This window comes from Anabrus simplex, chromosome 1, assembly GCF_040414725.1.
Source record: "Anabrus simplex isolate iqAnaSimp1 chromosome 1, ASM4041472v1, whole genome shotgun sequence".
NCBI classification, from domain to species: Eukaryota; Metazoa; Arthropoda; class Insecta; order Orthoptera; family Tettigoniidae; genus Anabrus; species Anabrus simplex.
Genome location: NC_090265.1, coordinates 1,102,851,724 through 1,102,870,767, shown reverse-complemented (window position 1 = coordinate 1,102,870,767; position 19,044 = coordinate 1,102,851,724). Strand labels below are relative to the sequence as shown.

General features: G+C 37.6%; 1 protein-coding gene across 1 annotated transcript in view; it reads right to left on the bottom strand.

Annotated features, from left to right (window-relative positions):
• The window catches only part of LOC136876537 (phosrestin-2), a 455,062-nt gene that overhangs the window by 198,494 nt on the left and 237,524 nt on the right, over positions 1-19,044 (bottom strand). Inside the window, exon 3 of the mRNA XM_067150580.2 lies at positions 3,653-3,682. Within this exon, the coding sequence (XP_067006681.1) occupies positions 3,653-3,682 (30 nt within the window). The remainder of the gene's footprint in view (positions 1-3,652; positions 3,683-19,044) is intronic.

Below are 19,044 nucleotides of genomic sequence, written 5' to 3'. Positions count from 1 at the left end.
GATTACTTGACCAGAAGATTAGCTGACATAATCAATATAACCATAATAGGAGCCATACGAAGGAAGAATCCAGAAACAAACTACTGGAAAATACATAAAAACGGCAGGGAAACACGCATAATAGATTTCAAATACTGTACGGAAGAAGAGGTGTTGGGATACGGCATTCGTAAATAAGGCCTACACTGACTTAATAAACGGCCAAATTTTCATCAAATTATACGTATTGCCCATTGATAAGATTTAAAGAACATTATTCAGACAACATAAAAAAGACCAAGGAAGAGCCAGTTTATGAAAATAAAATTGAATCTGAGCAGTATCTTTAGAGGAAAAGAAATATATATACAATTAGAGAAAGTACTTGGAAAAGCTTTATATACTGAAAATTAAGATGTATTCTATCAATTTAATATTGTCTTTTCGTTGCATGGAAATTGGACACGAAATGGAGCTAGCCTAAAGCGATGGAGGGAGGCTGACCAGATCATCGTAAGCTCAAGCCTGAAGACCTAGAGATCCAGCATGACGTGATCCAGTGCAAGGCTAAGCATTCCGAGATGCCGTGACGAGGAAGAAGAAAGCAGAGTCGGACATAACATGGCCAGAGATAAGTAACGTTCTAGTAAATTTAACTATAAAGTATTTCATTTGGTGTAGTATAATTGTAGGAATGCTGTAGTGCCAAATATATGACCTGTTTGTGCCATTGTGTGAATTCTAAGGCCTATGCCGGAGAAAATAACCACAGATACGTATTATTTATGTGTAGTAATATACTGCCGTGCTCATAAGTTTGATATGAGGTTAATGTGAGCAGTATCGGGAAGAGAATTGATGTTTTTGAACCTATATGCTTACGAGAACGTCATATATATTAAACTAGGCAAGGCTAAGATAGTGAAGTGCAATATAATAATAATAAACCTAGGCTACCCAATGACCAGATTGAATAACTAGGCCAATATCGTCTACATTTACGATGAGTTGAAATAAACAGTAGCAGCTTGCGGTGTTTTGAGTAGATATTTAAGTAAAAGGAATGTTTTACTGCGACGTGGTAGACATTACGTGGAATCTGAGTAGAGATATTGTTGTATGCGGAGGAATCGCAGTAATTAAATGCATAAATGATAATATGTTGTTGGAGATTTGAGATGTTGAATAGGTATTGTGTAAGTAAATGATTGATGGAAATAGGTGCGAATTTATTCTTAGCTACAGTTATGTTGCGATTGAAAATGAGGCAAGCAGTGAAATTAAGGCCTAGATACGTGAATATATTAAGTGAAGCAGTGAGATTAAATGGTCTATTGGTCGAACTTATATGGAATATGGAGATAGATGGATCGTAATTTACATGTATTTGAAGTGTATATAGAAAAGAGATATAGCCGCCTAGTAATATATTCGTCTCATATAATGAATATATAGCAGTGGAGCACGCGTTAACCTGAAAATGGTAAAATTAGTAGGCAGTAGAAGGAGTAATTTTAATTGAAAATACACATAATAATTAATCGGTCGGTACGATTCTGACAGGTCATGACGGTTGAAGAACGATGGCATTCGTAAATGAAGATATTTAATTTTATTTTTGGCACACATTTTTAATATATATATAGGATGTTGGAATTTATATTTATGGTTAGGATTAATTTCTTTTAGATACTTAAAATGGCATTTTGAAGCCATCATTGGAAAGAGTTACTTATCTCATGCCATAAACAAGTCAATACGCAAATTCCCAAACCAATTCCAAAGAGTAGTGCAAATAGACCTAAAGGAAAGAAAGACCACTCCCTCCTTTAATAAAGAGTAAATCCTAGTTGTCCCCATATTGAAATAAAGTGATGAAGTGTGGTCACGCAACAAAATAATAATTGCCCAGATGAATTAAAGATACCTGCCCAATTTTAATTATGTCAATTCGTCAATTTTAGTTGTCAAGAAAAATAATATGTGATTTTTTTGATTTACTTTCCTCTATTACCAAAGATGATCATTATTTTGTTAATTATAATATTGGCATGCTAATAAATTAGTTTTAAGTTTATTCTAGCGTTTATTTTCAAAGGTAGAGATAGGAAGATTAGTTGTAAGGATACATTTAGGCTGATATTTCGGAGTCATGATATTTAAAGGCTTATATTAATTCTACGGTAGGATTTCGGAGTAAATGAGTAACACATTGAACTATACACCCTCTTCAACGGAACTTGCGAAGGTAAATAGTATTGTTGAATATATATAGATGTTTTTACCCTGAGATATTGACTTAATATGGACATGCAACCACCGCGTTTGATTGGTATATCCATCCCCGATTTCGCATAGTTAATTGGCAACATGTAAGTGGAAATATTGCACGGGCAACATCATATTAAATTAGTACTACAACTTGAGGTGAAGTATGAGGAAGTACAGCGCGATGGTGATACCTATATTTTTATCAGTCCAACCTGGACCTTGGTAAGAATTAGGACTATGAGGCCACCAATAGGTTGCATTAAATTTGTTGCCCATACATGGGGCAAAGTGAAGAGAAAAACACTGTTGCCGCAGGTTGCAATATATACTTATAATTTCTAAGTCACGCAGTGTAAAAATCAGAATGCAGTGTATTTAACGTTCTTTCAACTACTGCCGGTCAGAATGACAGATGTTTGTCCTAATCACCAATTCTTAACCGTCGTAAGTATGAAGTAAAATTTAATACTTTATCATTGTAGCGGAAGAGAATTGGTAAACATTTCGCTGGATAGTAATTATCAGAGCTAGGATTTAATTGGCTAAATGTGTACATACATATCGACTAAAAATATCAAAGTATGGACTTTTCAAAGGAGAAAAATAATGTAAAGGTTATCTATTTTGTATCAAATGTTAATATTTGTACAGCAATATGTATGTATCGTATAAACAAGAAAGTAAAAAACAAATAATTTAAATTAGTCACAGAACGAGAGTTTAACGTTTGGAAAGAGATACTGTGGGTTGAGTGACAAGGCCAAAGCTAGCAAGGTAGGAAAACACATTCATGGAGCAGAATTTTCCTTCTATATTTCATTTAGCTTCGAATTGCAGATGATAGTAAAATCATTTTTAAATTATTTTCTGGGAATAATAACCGAATCATTAAAATATGGAAGGTATTAAAGATAAAACCTTATACTATGTAAATATATGTGAGTTTTACGCAAATATGTAAAACATAAAGCTGGAAATATGGACAAATGTGGAAAATATGTTTTGAATCACTCCAAATATCCTGATTCTTAATCATATGACAACATTTTAACTTTAGCTAATGAAGAAACAAATATGTATTTACATAGAAATTCCAGGCTTGGTAATTACGCATTAAAGTCTTGGAGCATGAAAATAATATACTCACATATATATTTTTCATTCTACATTGTTATAATACTAAGCGTCAATGTACAAAACTTTGGGAATCAACTAACCGTCCAAGAGAAAAGAAACTCTTCATTATCTACGTTTAATGAGTAAATGCCCCGTCCAGCACAGTTTCCTGTATTTGCCTCTGCCCGTCTTATTCTCTATCGCCGTATACATTAGCCTCTTGGATATCACGATACATAATTTAGAAAGAATTACCTTGAAACTCTGCTACAAAATCCCTACTTACCTCTGAGAGCTGAGGGTATCTGGCGTAGTCCTGAAAGAGAATAAAAACAAGAGTAATATCTGGTATAAAACTATATCATTATATACAGTAAAGAGTTTCAGTACGGAGTGGAAAACAAGTTTAAATATTCCTTTTGTTACACAGGATGTTAGCTGTACTTAACAATTTATTTATATCTACATTGGGAATCCATTGTACATTCAAACACACAACCTACAGGTCACAATTTATTCAGGTTAATTTTTACCAGTGCTGACTTTAGATAAATTTGTGTTCATCAATTTCATGTACATATCCATAGAATTTCTATGTTTTATTTATTTTTCTCTGATTCGTAATCGCATCGATACATCAGATTTGGTGTGCTAGCAGCATGTACTTGTAATTTATTGTATTGTGTTTGAGAATGTCACTGTTTCTGGTCTTAGCTTTATTTATCTATCATTCTGTGGTAGCAACTAATGGATGAGTTAATGAAGATTACTGAGATGTTCAATACATCAATTTTCAAGGAAGGGAATTAAATATGTGTTTTCCTGCTGTATATACGTCTTAAATTTATGTAGGTGAGAGTTGAATGTAATCAATACAATATATCCTCTCCTTTGTGCGCACCATTCATTACAGGAAGAAATATTTCTGATATCTTTAGTAGAGGGTATTAGCTACCTTGTCAATAGGTGTTATAATGTGAACAGCAATGTTTGCCAAAGTCTTCATATAAAGGCGCACAAAAATGTCACATGTAAGGCGGAATATCCCATGTTGAGAGTCTGAAAACCCATTGTGTTAAACATAATATTAAGTGATAAATAGCTATTAACCGATAAGGTATTACAACATAAAATTAAGAGACCCTTCAACGGAGAGTCACGAACGAAGGAAAAATTGGTAGTGAAGGAAACCATCTTGAGGTAATTTTCTTCAGAAGGAGCCTTTCACGTCTTTCTCTCTGTCAAGCTGCTATGTTACTTCTCGACATTGACCATACGTACCTGACGATATTATACACTTTATGTAATATGTTTATGTGATGCATTAGACTATATTACAGCCTTCAATCTAGTTTACTACAAACCATATTTGTCCAGTTCGTCCGGCAGTTCTACTGGACCGATTTGTTTCTTTCTCTTGTTATTCTCACCGGAATTACCCGCCGGTGAATCACCAGGCATTGATAGGACTCTTTAGTTAACTTTGATTAATCCATATTCAAATCCCTAATTGACCGTACTTGCACACAGTTGAGGAGCAATATCTTTACGAAAAGATATAGGCAAAGCTAAACAATTAAAAATGACAGGCGTCTATTGACAAACCTGCAATTCTAATCAAACCTGGTACACATCTGACTTAATACTTCTGGGGAGAAATATTGTTGGGGTTAGACATCCCTAGCACCCCTACGGTTAGGGGTTGGATGGGAGTGACATGAATAAATAATCGAAAACGACCGATATTAGTACCGAATCCATGCTTTTCGGGGTGGCTAAGGGGAATAGTGACACCCCTGATGCCGTTCAGGCTCCATCCACGTTAGGGGGGAGGGGTGTTAAAAAGAGGTGAAACTGAGAATATCCATAATGATGAGATTATGGATGTATGTGTGTATTTTCCAGCATAGCTGTCAATCAAATTTGGTACTCATGATAACATTTACTATCTGGAGAAAAATACTATGAGGATAAGACACCCCTAGCACCCCTTCGGTTGGGAGGTGTCAGGGAGTGACATGGAACGTCCAATATTAGTGTCGAATCCATAGTTTCGGGGTGGCTGAGATTTGTAACAATATGGATGCCGTTTAAGTGCAAGTTTAGCATCCACCGTATAGAGGTTATCTAAATCCAGTGTACCTTTACACATTATGTCAATGCAGTCTCATACATAACCGGGCGAACTGGCCGTGCGTTTAGGGTCTCGCAGCTGTGAGCTTGCATCCGGGAGGTAGTGGGTTCGAACCCCACTGTCGGCAGCCCTGAAGATGGTTTTCCATGGATTCCCATTTTCACACCAGGCAAAAGCTGGGGCTGTACCTTAATTAAGGCCACGGTCACTACCTTCCGAATCTTAGCCCTTTCTCATTCCTTCATTGCCGAAAAGCTTAGTGCGACGTTAAACTATTAGCAAAAATTTAAAATGTTTACACACGAATAGAGCTACGCTAAAGTGTTTTTGAAGTACAAGTGACGTGCGTTCGATATTCCAGTTTTTAATTTCGTGTGACTATTTCTAGCCGGATGCAGCTCTTGTAAGGCAAACCTTCCGATGAGGGTGGGCAGCATCTGCCATGTGTAGGTAACTACGTGTTATTGTGGTGGAGGATAGTGTTCTGTGTGGTGTGTAAGTTGCAGGGATGTTGGGGAATGCACAGACACCCAGCCCCCGGGCCAGTGGTATTAACCAATGAAGGTTAAAATCGCCGACCGGGCCGGGAATCGAACCCGGGACCCTCTGAACCGAAGGCCAGTACGCTGACCATTCAGCCAATGAGTCGGACCAGATATTCTGGTCATTGAGCTGGTAACCAAATACACATATGATATATTCATAAATATGCAGTGATCCCATTATATAAATATGGCAAATATACCTTTTTTCCAGAATCATTCAGGATTCAGTATCCGACTTGTTCAAAGTTTTTATTATGTGAGAGTTAACATGGTACTTTAGACTTTGTAAGTTCGATTAAGTAACTGGTACGGGAAACAGTCAGTCCACTTGTGAATACCCAGCAACACTGCTTAGCGGTTCACCACGATGAATACGAGTCACCGCTAAATACAATGTAGTCAGAGGAAAGAATCATACTACAATATGAAAGAAACCATGAATTGTTTGTCTCTACCTCATGACGTCACAGTTGTACGCATGATGTCTCTAATTAGATACAGTTAACAAAACAAGAATTTCTGAATTCCTAAAGGGATACGTTTGAAACGAGCTTGAAATGAAAATATTTTCTCATGTTTTCCATTGTGAATAACTCCACAGTCAATATACATAGAGATGCAGTATATCCCGCAGTGTGGAATGCTGTGTACGCAAGTCACGCCGCACACTGAGTTGCAATTATAAATATTCCCATGATGTACTTATATCGCCTAGAATAATCTCTGAAGCACTTCGTTGGAACGCGATGTCGCTCTTGAATCTGAACAGCGAAAATAACATTTAAGTACTAGGCATCCCTTCATAACCCCTTAACAGATAAATATAAGGGTAGCTATTGTTTAGGAATTTTCACCTTCAATGAGTATGTACAGACAAAGGAAAGAAGGACTGTCAAAATTATATATAACGTGTGTGTGTTTTCCGTGACTTAGATTCTGTTTATTTTGGAGTGATGATTCTGCTTCAAGTCTTGTGTAAATCATAATAAAAGATGCCATTTTAAAAGCACACGCATTGGTTATTTGGAGACCCCAACGCGATTAAGAGGCCGACGTAATTTTGGTGGCTATCCTTTTTCTTGTTCTTCACTGGTACATACTTAAGGAACTATGGAGAGGGTAATAGAATACATCAAGGCAGACGTGAATGAATTATCTATTTGTGACTTCAATTCGTATTTCCTCTTCATCGTCAACACCTTCTTGTTTTCATGGATCATTTTCTTCCTCTTCTTTTCAATTCTCATTCACTCTGTCTGTACACTGAAGATATTTCGGTACCTTCTTTAAATTTCTATCTATTTCGTATATTCTTTTTAATAGGAGCACTTTCCTTATCTTAATTTATTTTAGCGTTACTGACATTTACATTGTCTCAAATTTACTATGTGTGCATACATTTTTAAATGATACAGTTCTCTTTCGTTAAAACTTTGATTTCCCTTTTAGTACTGTTAATTTTGCTTTCATCATCGTACTCTTATACCGATAGACGAGTAGGCACCCACTTCTTTTACATATATTGACGACCGATTTCTAAGTATTATTAAAGAATAGGATCAAGAAATGCCTTTGCTGGCAAAATGTAGTGTTTACAGTGCGCTGTGTCTTCTGGTATGGGCTAGAATAAAATTGTTACTTTCATTGACCTCTCTCAGTCTCTTCCGTAGCTTTGACAATATGAAAGTGGCTGAAGTATGAGTGACGCTAGTAATGCCATTCCTTATGCAGTCAGTCCCTGCTATGAATGGTGTGAAAATGTCGCTCATAGGGTTGGTTGGTGCAGGCATTTCAGTGGGCTTGGCAGACTGATGTGCAATGGCAACTTCTGGCTCGGTGAGGAAAGCAACGGGAAACTACCGCACTCCTCATTTCCCTAGTACGCCTCTTCAGTGACACCTAGGCCATCTATGACAGCTAACGGTGAACCTGTTGAGAATCCAACCAGCCTTCGGGCTGAATACCCAACATACATAGAATCAAGAAGAAAACTTAACACGAATCTCGCTTCAGCAGCTTAAATTTGTCCGGCTACATGGCTAAATGGCTAGCGTTCTGGACTTTGGCCCAAGGGATACTGGGTTTGATTCCCAGCCGGATCGTAAATTTAATTGGTTAATTCGATGGTTCGGTGGATGGGTGTACGTGCCGTTGTCACTTTTAGAATCCATTATCATAGCAGACTTGCAGGTAGCAAAAAGGTCAACTCGAAAGACCTGCACCAGGCCTTGTCGGAAGCCACACGGCATTATTACTATTACTACCTCAAATTCCGTGTTCATTCACTTAGAAATGGTCTTAGATTTTAAGATTAAACTGCTTACACCGTGGAGAAGACTCTGTATTTATTATCTCTATTCCTGATTAATAATTAAAGTTGAATTACTCTATCGATAAAAGTGCATTAAACTGTAGTCCACTGCGCTTAGTTCAAAACGCTGTACATTGAATTAAGGTTTCTATTGCGAAACGAGAACAGTGCTTCTTTGTTTATAATTACGGCTAAATTTTTACTTTCTGTATCTTGATTCTGGAGTGTGATAATCAAGTGGCTTAGTCACTGGCTTTACACCTTGGTGGCCGCGGTTCGGACAAAGAGCAATGCATGTGGGATGTTTTAAATGAAAAGTCACGTCCCTTTGGTTCGGATCGACGTAAAACTGAAGATCCGTGACTATGATCATGAAAATATCGTGATATTACCGATAATATTATCGAGTCATATCAACTACAAGCGTTAGTTTTGATTCTGCAACAGGTAAATCATTAGATATCTATTACCGTAAAGGCCACGAAGGGATGCGATAGAGTGGAAGGTACAGGCGTATACTGTCTACAATCCTGGAACTAACAGGGATAATGTGGTTAACTTCATGCCCATCTATATTTGCGCCAAGGACGTGACCTGGTACTCACTTGGTTTGTAGGCTGATTAAATCCCAGGACCACTTGCCTCTCGACATAATGTTTTCTCACTTGACATCGAACCCACGTCTTTCTAAGTGAACTGAGAACTCCTTTACCACCTTAGCTATGTATACCCTAATCAGTTGATACAAATCTATTGACTATAAAGTGTCCTCCTACCAATATAGGGATAACAATAAATATTAATAAATATGTTTTCTCCACATAAAGTCCATGGAGCAAAACTGCGTACTCTGTTGGGATACAATACAAAAAATACCGTATTGAATCCACTGTCCAATAACTGGATATAGGGTACCATAAATTCGAGTTAAATTTTCTTGTGATTTTGATGTCTCTGAAATTACAATGATCTACTTGCAAGCTTTTAATTTGTCGTTTATTCACAGACTCCTTCACAGTGACAAACGAAGTTAAGTTCCCGTCAATAATAGAGTTGACTGTCGGCACTAATTTATCACAACACACAAAGCTTTCTTCTTGAGTCATAAGTAATTTATAACATTCGAATCCTACCAAAATGAGATTAAAGTCATGAGAGATAAATTTTGTTAAAGGCAATTAACTCAGATGTCGAAATTGTCATAACCATCACAATGTCAATTAACAGAGCGTGTAATAATGTTGCTTTTACAGATCACCTGCTGGAAAGACTACAATAATAACGAATAATTCTGCGTAGTTACCTGTTCAGCACTGGCTACTGCCCGGCTCCTTGGCCGAATGGTCAGCCTAGTGGCCTTTGGTTAAGAAATCCCAGGGTTCAATTCCCGACTGGGTCATGGATTTTAACATTAAATGGTAAATTCCCTTGGCTCGGGGACTGAGTGTTTTTATTGTCCGCAACTCACCCCTGCAATTCATACACCACATCCGACAATATCCTGCACTACATTAACACTCAGTTTCCTATGCACGACAGATAGCGCCCACTCTCGTCGGAGCGTCGAACTTACATAAGCTGAACCAGTCCAACAACAGTCACACGAAATTATTAGTATTTGTATTCGTTACTGTACACAAAATGTTCGGTCATTACGAAGTATAGGGTAGAATGGAACAAAATACTCTTCTCACACAATGACGGATGACTAGCAACTGGAAAATGTGTATTTAATATTATTATATTATTATTCCTTATATTATTATTATTCCTTAATGATAAATTCCGTTAGTTTGTTTAATTAAATATAAGAATGTATTCTAAAGAAATTAAACAATTGTTATACAAATTAATTAAACTATAACTTATTAGTGTATCTCTGCTGAAAGGATAAATTTTGTATGTCTAATAGTTGCTATTTTAAGTTCTGCACAGTCCTGGGAGTATTCCATAATGTTTTAAATTATGCCAAAAAATGATACGTCTACTTCTTTTGGTGAAGGAGTAAACAATAGTGACAAGTAATGAAATATTCAAACATGACAGTCTACGATCCGTCAAAATATGGTACATTTCAAAGATCAAGTTTTGACAGAAATCTGACTTCTCGGATCCTCGGGTTCGATTCCCTTGCCAAGTCGAGGATGTTAATCGCATCTGGTTAATCCCTCTCACTCGGGTTGGGTTTTTTTGTTTGTCCCAACTTACTCCTCTTCACGGCAAATCACACTACCAACCGCCACACAAACACGCAATCATGAATACATCCCCCCTACACGGGGTTGCCGTCAAGAAGGGTATCTGGTCGTAAAATAAGCCCAAATCCATATGTTTGACACAGTTTGTACCCTCGTTCCCCTAGAGATTGGTAAAAGTGGTAGATGAAGAAGAGTTTTGACAAAAATGCCTTCTTTTATGATTGATAATTGCTAGTTTTCCTTGGTTGGTCAGAATGTTTCACTGGACTCTGCAAAAGACTGCAGTGGATGTACAATTGTGTTGTTAGAGATTGCAGTAGAAATTAAAATTAATGTTTTACGTAACCTGAGGTAGCTGCGGGAGGAGGATCAGATCAACTTCATAGTGTTTGCACAAGAAAATTATGTTCATGAAAGTCGATTATCCCGTAACTTACTCTGGTTCATGCAGCGTACAAACCCATAACATCAATTTGACAGTCATCATTTATTGTGCTGTTGAAAGGCATCCTTCACTGAAAATTATTGATAGAAGTTTCTGTTACCTAGCCACACTAACATGTGTGACGTCGTCCATGCTTGAATAGAAAGAGCGAAGTAAAACAAAACTTCTGAAAACATGGTAGCTACAGACTGATGTAACTGTGTACATTCTGTGTGAGGGTAAGTGCTATCTGACATAGTAAAGATCTACTTTTCTGGCTATTCCTATGGGTTAACAAATGGATTTGTAAAACATACAACTGGCTACCATATAAAAAATTGGAGTTGTTGAATGAATTAAGTACATTTCTCATCCAAATGTTCCATTTGAGGTTATGATCTAAGATGAAAGGTTAGCACAGGATAGGGTGGCATGGGGGCTGCATCAAACCAGTCTATGGACTGATGACTCAAACAACAACCACACGATCTAAGATGGAATAAGAGAGAGCGATTGCCAGGTGCCCACGTTCTTAAAACCTATTCGGAGCCAGTTCCGATCAATCATCAGTCAGAGTCTGTCACTGCTACCTGCCATCAGTCCAGAGTGCCATCATTTATATGAGAATTTGGTCATTAGGTATGCTGTACCAAACAGTTCTCCATGTTTTAATTCTACACCATAATAAGGAATGGCAAAAGAGTGTATCTGAACCAGTCAGGAGAGGAAGAAATCAGTATACCTCAACCAATGCTACAATAATAATAAATCGGCTCTTTCTTTAATGTCTTTCGCCAAATTCTCTTGATGATATGTCTTTCTTAGTTCCTATGTTCCCCTTGGATTACTGTATTTTCAGTCTAATTATGTACAAATTCCTTTTAAGTAATCGTCGTGGATAGTTCGCTAACAAAACTAAGAAGGCAGTTACATGTGTAATGTCCCCTGTTAAATTTATTCTAATCACTTAACAGGGCTCATCAGCGTCTCCTAGGAAACATGAAGTCCCAACATGAGTTTGCTACGGCTCATTGGAAGATAACAAATTAATGATAATCTAATAGATTCAAGACCTAAGGGGAATCTCGCAATCGGAAATTCTCAGTCAATTTGTCAAGGCAATGTAACGTTTGTAATGATGTTTGATACAAGTATTTTTCTCCAAACCACTTAAAATAAATTCAAATACAGTTAAAATTGGTTTAACGCCATAAGCACGATTCTATGCCAATCAAAGTCGATCATAAAATACAAAATGTAGTGTTGTGTGAGACTAGAAAAATGAAGCATAAAAATATTTTGTATCCCCTCTTTTGTGGATTTATAGTTCTGGTAGCCTAACATTAAATTCAAAAAACAGGTAACAGTGTGACCTTACAGATCTGTTCGTTCAAGATCGTACAAGGCAGATCATAAAGTGTGCGACATTGAAAATCATATTCAAGACAGATATACTTGGACTAGTGCTCACTGTATCTAACTTTTTTCGTAAACAGCTAGGTTAAGGACGAAGTGTTCATCCGAGCACGGAAACAACTCAAAAAGATTCACAAAGTCACTAGCAGTGTGCAGTAGATGCACCATGACCATGAGACACCGCAGGCAGTGCGAGCCAATATAGATATCATCGCAATCCAACCTTCAAAAATAATAAAAATACTGTAACTACATAATAGTAGGTGGTGGTCATTTCGGGACAAATGACGTGTTTCCTATCAGTATTCCAACCAAGGGGGAGATAGTGAAGTCTAGCGTTACTAGGCCAATTGCGGGAACACGTCGTCAAAAACAACGTGAGTTGTGCATCTTAAGTCCATGCTTCACTAAGCCGAACTTACATGAAAGTTACAACGGAGCTCCATTTGAAATGTATTGGATCATATTTAGGCTATTGAGTATTTTGTTATATTTGTTTTATAACCCACTTGTACAGACAGGGCTTATGGTGACGATGGGAGAGGACAGGACTGTGAAGGAAGCAACCGTGGTCTTATAAAGTATTTGCCTGACGTGAACATTGGAAAACACGGAAAACCACCTTCACGACTGCAGACAGTAGGATTCGAACATACTATCTTTAGAATTCAAGCTCACATTTACGTGGCACATACTGCGTAGCCAACTCGCTCGGAGAAGCACTAGTACGTGAAACGAACAAAACCAATGACAAAGTAATGCCCTTGATTTCTTCTATGCCTGGATAGATATTTAGTGTGCCATTCGAGCCAGTACTTAGACAAGTACTGGGACAGTGTGTAGTAAATATTTTGCAACTTACCTATAACTTATTGTGGTTAATACAGTATATGCACTTGTTTGTTGTCTCACCCTATCACTATGAACAATATTTCTCCCAGACCCTCAAGCGCCGCAAGCGTTTTCATTTTATACAACCTGTGACAATAAAGTTCGGTGAATGAAGTCAGAACGGTCAATCCGGCAACACTGGCGACAGACAGCGCTGCACCTGCGTAACAGCAGGTTTTGACCACCTGCTCCCAACGTTGTTCAGTTGAGCATCGTGTGTGCGCTGTGTAAGACCTGTTTGACACAGTGCGTGTTTAGGGCGTTGGTTCTGAACTGCCAACAGGAACAGGAACGACCAAAAGATCAATGTACAGTTTTGTTTTAAGCTTGGCAATACACCAAAAGAAACGCATGCGATGCTGGTACGTGTTTATGAAGATCAAGCACTGCCCTTGAAGTGTGCGTACGAGTGGTTCGCCTGAAACGAAACGGAAAAACAAGGAAAGGCGTTCTCCGGGATCCCCTCGTCGGAAAAAGGTCAGAGCCAGAAAGTCACGCATCAAACTCGCTTTGAAAGGAAAGAGATTTGACAATATTCCTGACATCCAACGAAACGTGACGAGGCTTTTGAACACCATCTCAAAGGAATCCTTCTTGCAAAGTTTCCAGGACATGTATCGCCGATCTCAACAGTGCATAGTAATGGGAGGGGACTATTTCGAAGGACAGTAAGGTCACTGTCGTGCATTGCTCATCTGTGTTGATAGTTCAGGACTATTCATCGAACTTTGTCACAGGTTGTATATCTACTCGTTAGTCCAAAAGTAACCGTGATATGCTGATGCTTTTATTTAATATATATTAATTTGTAAAGATCGTTTCAAATTGAAATCGTAAATCAGCAGTCCTAGAAATGAAGAGCTACTATTGCTGCGAATAGTATTATTACGGTATCATTAATAATAATAATAATAATAATAATAATAATAATAATAATAATAATAATAATAATAATAATAATAATAATAATAATAATTGTACCGGGTAGTACACCTCCACGCCGCTAATTCAAACTTTGCGCCAGTTGAAACTCCTCTACTGGAGGAAGTCTGAACTTTATCTACTGTGTTAATTTTCAAGTTTCTCAGAAGATGTCACTACTTGTAAATTTTGAAGTTTCTGAACTGGGTCGTTTTCGATGTATTTTTGTTTTGCCTGTAGTAAGAAGTGTGGACATTCTCTTCCAGATGGCACTACTGAAGAACTACAATTATGCACCCTAGTGCGAAGTGAAAGAACTGTATTTTTGGAGAAATTTTGAATTCATAAGTTTGTTCTTTGTTAAATTTCTTTCAGTTAGTTTAAGTTGGCAATATTAACCCTTTCTTTCCGCCAGTTTTGAATTTGACCAATAAGGAATTTCTGTAATTAATTTTCCACCAATAATGTGTTTCTTCTTCATCTTGTGTAGGGGTTTTCGTTGTTAGCCAATAAAATTCTTGTGGGAGGGTGTTCTCATTCCTGAAACGCCTCGAACTTTCCACGAGGGTATATAAACTGCTGATTTTCGGGTCTCCGCGCCACTTCAGTAACATCTATCAGTGTGTAAAGTACGTAGCAGGGGGCGGGAAGCGCCTCTTTCTTCGGGCAGCACTTCAACCTCCAGGTAATGGCCGTTTAATAAGTTCTTTTCTTGCTAGCTCAGCAGTTTAACTCTCGGGGCAGGTCCGAAGCCTTTCTACTATGTAACTTTCCTTTAAAATGTAAAGACACTTGGTACCAATTCTATCTTTTTAAACTACATATTGGGATAGAGAGTGCTTAACCCTCTCGAGCTCCCACTCATATTGCATTGAGGTGAACTTATTTTCACTACCGTTTCTTCCTTAACGTAATGTAAATTGTCTCCTTCTATAAGTCACCTCTTTAGTATGGGATTAGCCCTTGCAGTAACGGCCTAGTGCCAAGTAGGTTTTATATAAAGTGTATTAGGAGTGCAAGAACGCCTCCTCTCAAGTTGGTATTTTAGAGGCCATGTAATTGACCTGTTTCTTTACTTAATAGACCTCAGTAGGTTGGGTATTTTTACCCCTGTTTTCATGTCCTTGGAGGACAACTTGAAAGTGGAGTTTGGTGTGGCCTTTGATAGGCTTGAACTTAAGAGCGGGTTGCTCTTTCTAAAAATTTGTTTCTGCGTGCCTCGAGGAGGCTTTACTGTGTAATTGGGAGCAAGAGCTCCTGGGCATGATTGTGGTGTTCTGCCCCTTTGTTGAATCTTGTATATAGTAAAGTTGGGCCCATTGCTCAAGAATAATGGGTCTGGCTCTCGGAGCCCAAATCCTGTAACACTGTAATTGTACATTTTCGATTGGTTGCTTTGCTACTCTGTACCTGCCACTCTTGTTAGTTCTTGATTTTCCAAAGAAAATATAACCTTGTTAAATTAACTTTAATTTCGTATTTTGAGACCTGTTCCCCCAGCACCTTCTTTCACCACTGCACATCCACAAACTCCGTAATAATAATAATAATAATAATAATAATAATAATAATAATAATAATAATAATAATAATAATAATAATAATACGAAGAGGACGAAGAATGAGTGGTATATCTTAAACGACATTTTTGTAACATCCTTATCCGCGGATATTTCTGAACAGACTCCGCAATACCGAGTGAATTGGCTGCGTAGTTTGGGTCATGTAGCTGTGAGCTTACATACGGGAGATAGTGGGTTCTATCCTCAAGGTCGACAGCCCTGAAATGCTGGAGCTGTACCTTAAAAAGACACGGTCGATTCGTCCCAAGTGCTGGCACTGTTCTATACCATCGATGCAATAAGCCCCAATCAATAGTTAAAGTAATGGCTTCAGAAAAGTTGGAAATATTAGGTACTCACCTACGCCATAAACAAGGCTTCCCTTGCTCAGATGACTGACTGTGGATCGCTTCATTCATGAATGTTCACTCCGTTCGTTTCAAGATCCACATTCGGATTTTATAGATGTTCCAGATTTCCTGATACAGTGGCTTAGCAAACTAGGTGCCTCAGTTATGATGCAGTGAACAATGGATATCTTGTTTCTCGTACCACCGGTGTGCAATGGTAATCATTTTCGCCTTATATTAATTTCTTTTCATGCCATCCTTCTCTTAGAGTTTATTTTCTACCAATAAATGCGCTTATTCACTATTCCATACGTCAAATAATAATATAATAATAATAATAATAATAATAATAATAATAATAATAATAATAATAATCCCCATAATCCCCTGTATTGTGAAAATAACATATGGTGGGTAGTGGTCCCGGTTCAATTTTTATTTTATTTCATCAAAACAAGACCTTCAATTACTGCACGGGGTTAAGTCAGAAACTAAAATAAGCCACAGTAATGGTCCTTAAATTATATTTCACATTTAATTTATTTTTAAAACAGACACATTTACGTAGGAAGAATTGAGAATGAGGCAGCCGTCACAGAACTCCATTAAAATACTTTCCCCGTGACTTCTTATCGCACGAAAGTTTTAATGCTAGTTGCAGTCTATTTTAATATTCACAGCTGTTCTCATTGATTGCATGTAAATTGCCTTGTAAGGTTGTAGGCTATTTCCACGATCAGATTAGCTATATTTAGGAGCTAGACTGACCTTTGACCTGTCTTCAAGTGATGAAGTGAGAAGTCTCTGAGAATGATTAATGGGGATGTTCCATACCCAGCCATGATAAAAAAAAATCGTTACTGCACTTCCCGTGATATGAAGTGTAACATTCCCGAACTGATGAGTTCCATGTTAATGTCGGACTATCTTGACGAGACCTGCTCTAGGTTGAATAAATTGTTGACCACCGTCAAAATCAGTCTACGATCTAATAGCCAGAAATACAACAGTTTTTATATGTCAATCACTTGTTCGTACTGAATGGATAATATTCCAAATATATCTCGAAATTGTATCCTTTATTCCCCGAACATAATAATCATGAATTTAAAAATTTGTTATACCTTTTATGCATTCGTAATTCCTAATAACATGCTCACAGAGATATTTTGAATATTCGAAATATTTTGGAAACTTTGGGATTTGACATTGTAACACTGGGAAATAAAAGGGTGAAATATATTTTATAATGAGCATGCCACATTTATTATAAAATCTCCTTTTTGAGAAATAATCTGAGAGAGACTTAAAAATATTAATCTGATTCCACATTTTCTTGACGTTTCATAAATAATATATTGTACTTGCAATCTACAGTTGCAGATTGTTTCATTCACACTGTGATTTTCCTCCTTTGGCTCTACCAGACAAAGTTTCCTAAATTTTTCTTACAAGGGTCTAAGTTTCCCTAATCAGTCATTCTTTTCATTGTTTGTCATAGTAATAATATTTTAATAAGAATTTCGTGTGGCTATGTCTAGCCGAGTGCAGTCCTTGTAAGGCAGACCCTCCGATGAGGGTGGGCGGCATCTGCCATATCTAGGTAACTGCGTGTTATTGTGGTGGAGGATAGTGTTATGTGTGGTGTGGGAGTTGCAGGGATGTTGGGGACAGCACAAACACCCAGCCCCTGGGCCATTGGAATTAACCAATGGAGGTTAAAATCCCCGACCCGGCCGGGAATCGAACCCGGGACCCTCTCAACCGAAGGCCAGTACGCTGACCATTCAGCCAACGAGTTGGATGTCTGTCACAGTAAAAGAAAAATTGAAATGGAGAGAACTTTTCAAATCTGCCGCGGGACGTGATTTCGGACAGTAATGGACAGTACAAATTGACTTTCCAGTAACAACGAACACTTGGCATTTGGCAGAGTCCCATCCTAAGATACATTCCCAGAATTTCTTCCAGTTCATCCTTATATATTAAAGCACATACTTTTCTTCTATGTTTCTTAGTGATTAGTCTCTTCTATAACGAGGTACAGCATATCGTCTGTCACGTACTTCTTGAAATATGTCAAGGATGTTGACAAAAGACTGGGTTTTTATCCTTCTAATTCCACAAATAGCTGAATTATAACTAATAGTACACCTCTGTTCCAATGAAGACGCAGGAATTATTCTATAACTCAATAACTGGCTCTGTGAATTAATTTGGATTTAGACTAGCGTGTTGTGTGACTTGCACATCAGTGTTTACATCACCATGCTGAGTTTTGAAATCTGCTTCATTTTCTTCATCTAACAGATCACTCTCATCATTATTTGTTAATGCTTTGAATATCCCTCACATTTAACTGTAATAAACAAATACAAAAGTGAGATTCTCAATAGAAGTACGGAATTTAGTACAGAACATATTACAAAATCATTATTTGAACAAGGATGTTGGAATTTTGGTATATTGCATACCAAAATATTTGTACAACAATCAGGATTCAAATTTTAATTACAGTACAACCACATTTTTATTTAAAAAATATAAAATGCACCTTAACTTTGAATCCATGCTTCGTTTTCAGACAAACAGCTGAACTGAAATGCTATACTACCAACGGCGGGGTGATTAAGTTTATTCCATTTAAGGGTTTGACACAGAGCGTGTTCCAAACACTGTGGTTGATGTGTAACAGTGGGTATTAGCGGAACGAAATGATGTATAGCGAAGGTAGACCTACTGAAGCTCAGAATCACGAAACTGAAACACCGGGCACTAGAGGGTCCATCTCAATCCTAAACCTGTCCTATCCCATCGTTGCCATGAGACCTGTCTGTGTCAGTGTGGCGTAAAACAAGTAGTCCAATGTGTATTGCTTCCGTTCTGTTCACAAAAGTAACTATCTCCAGAACACAAACTAAACTAA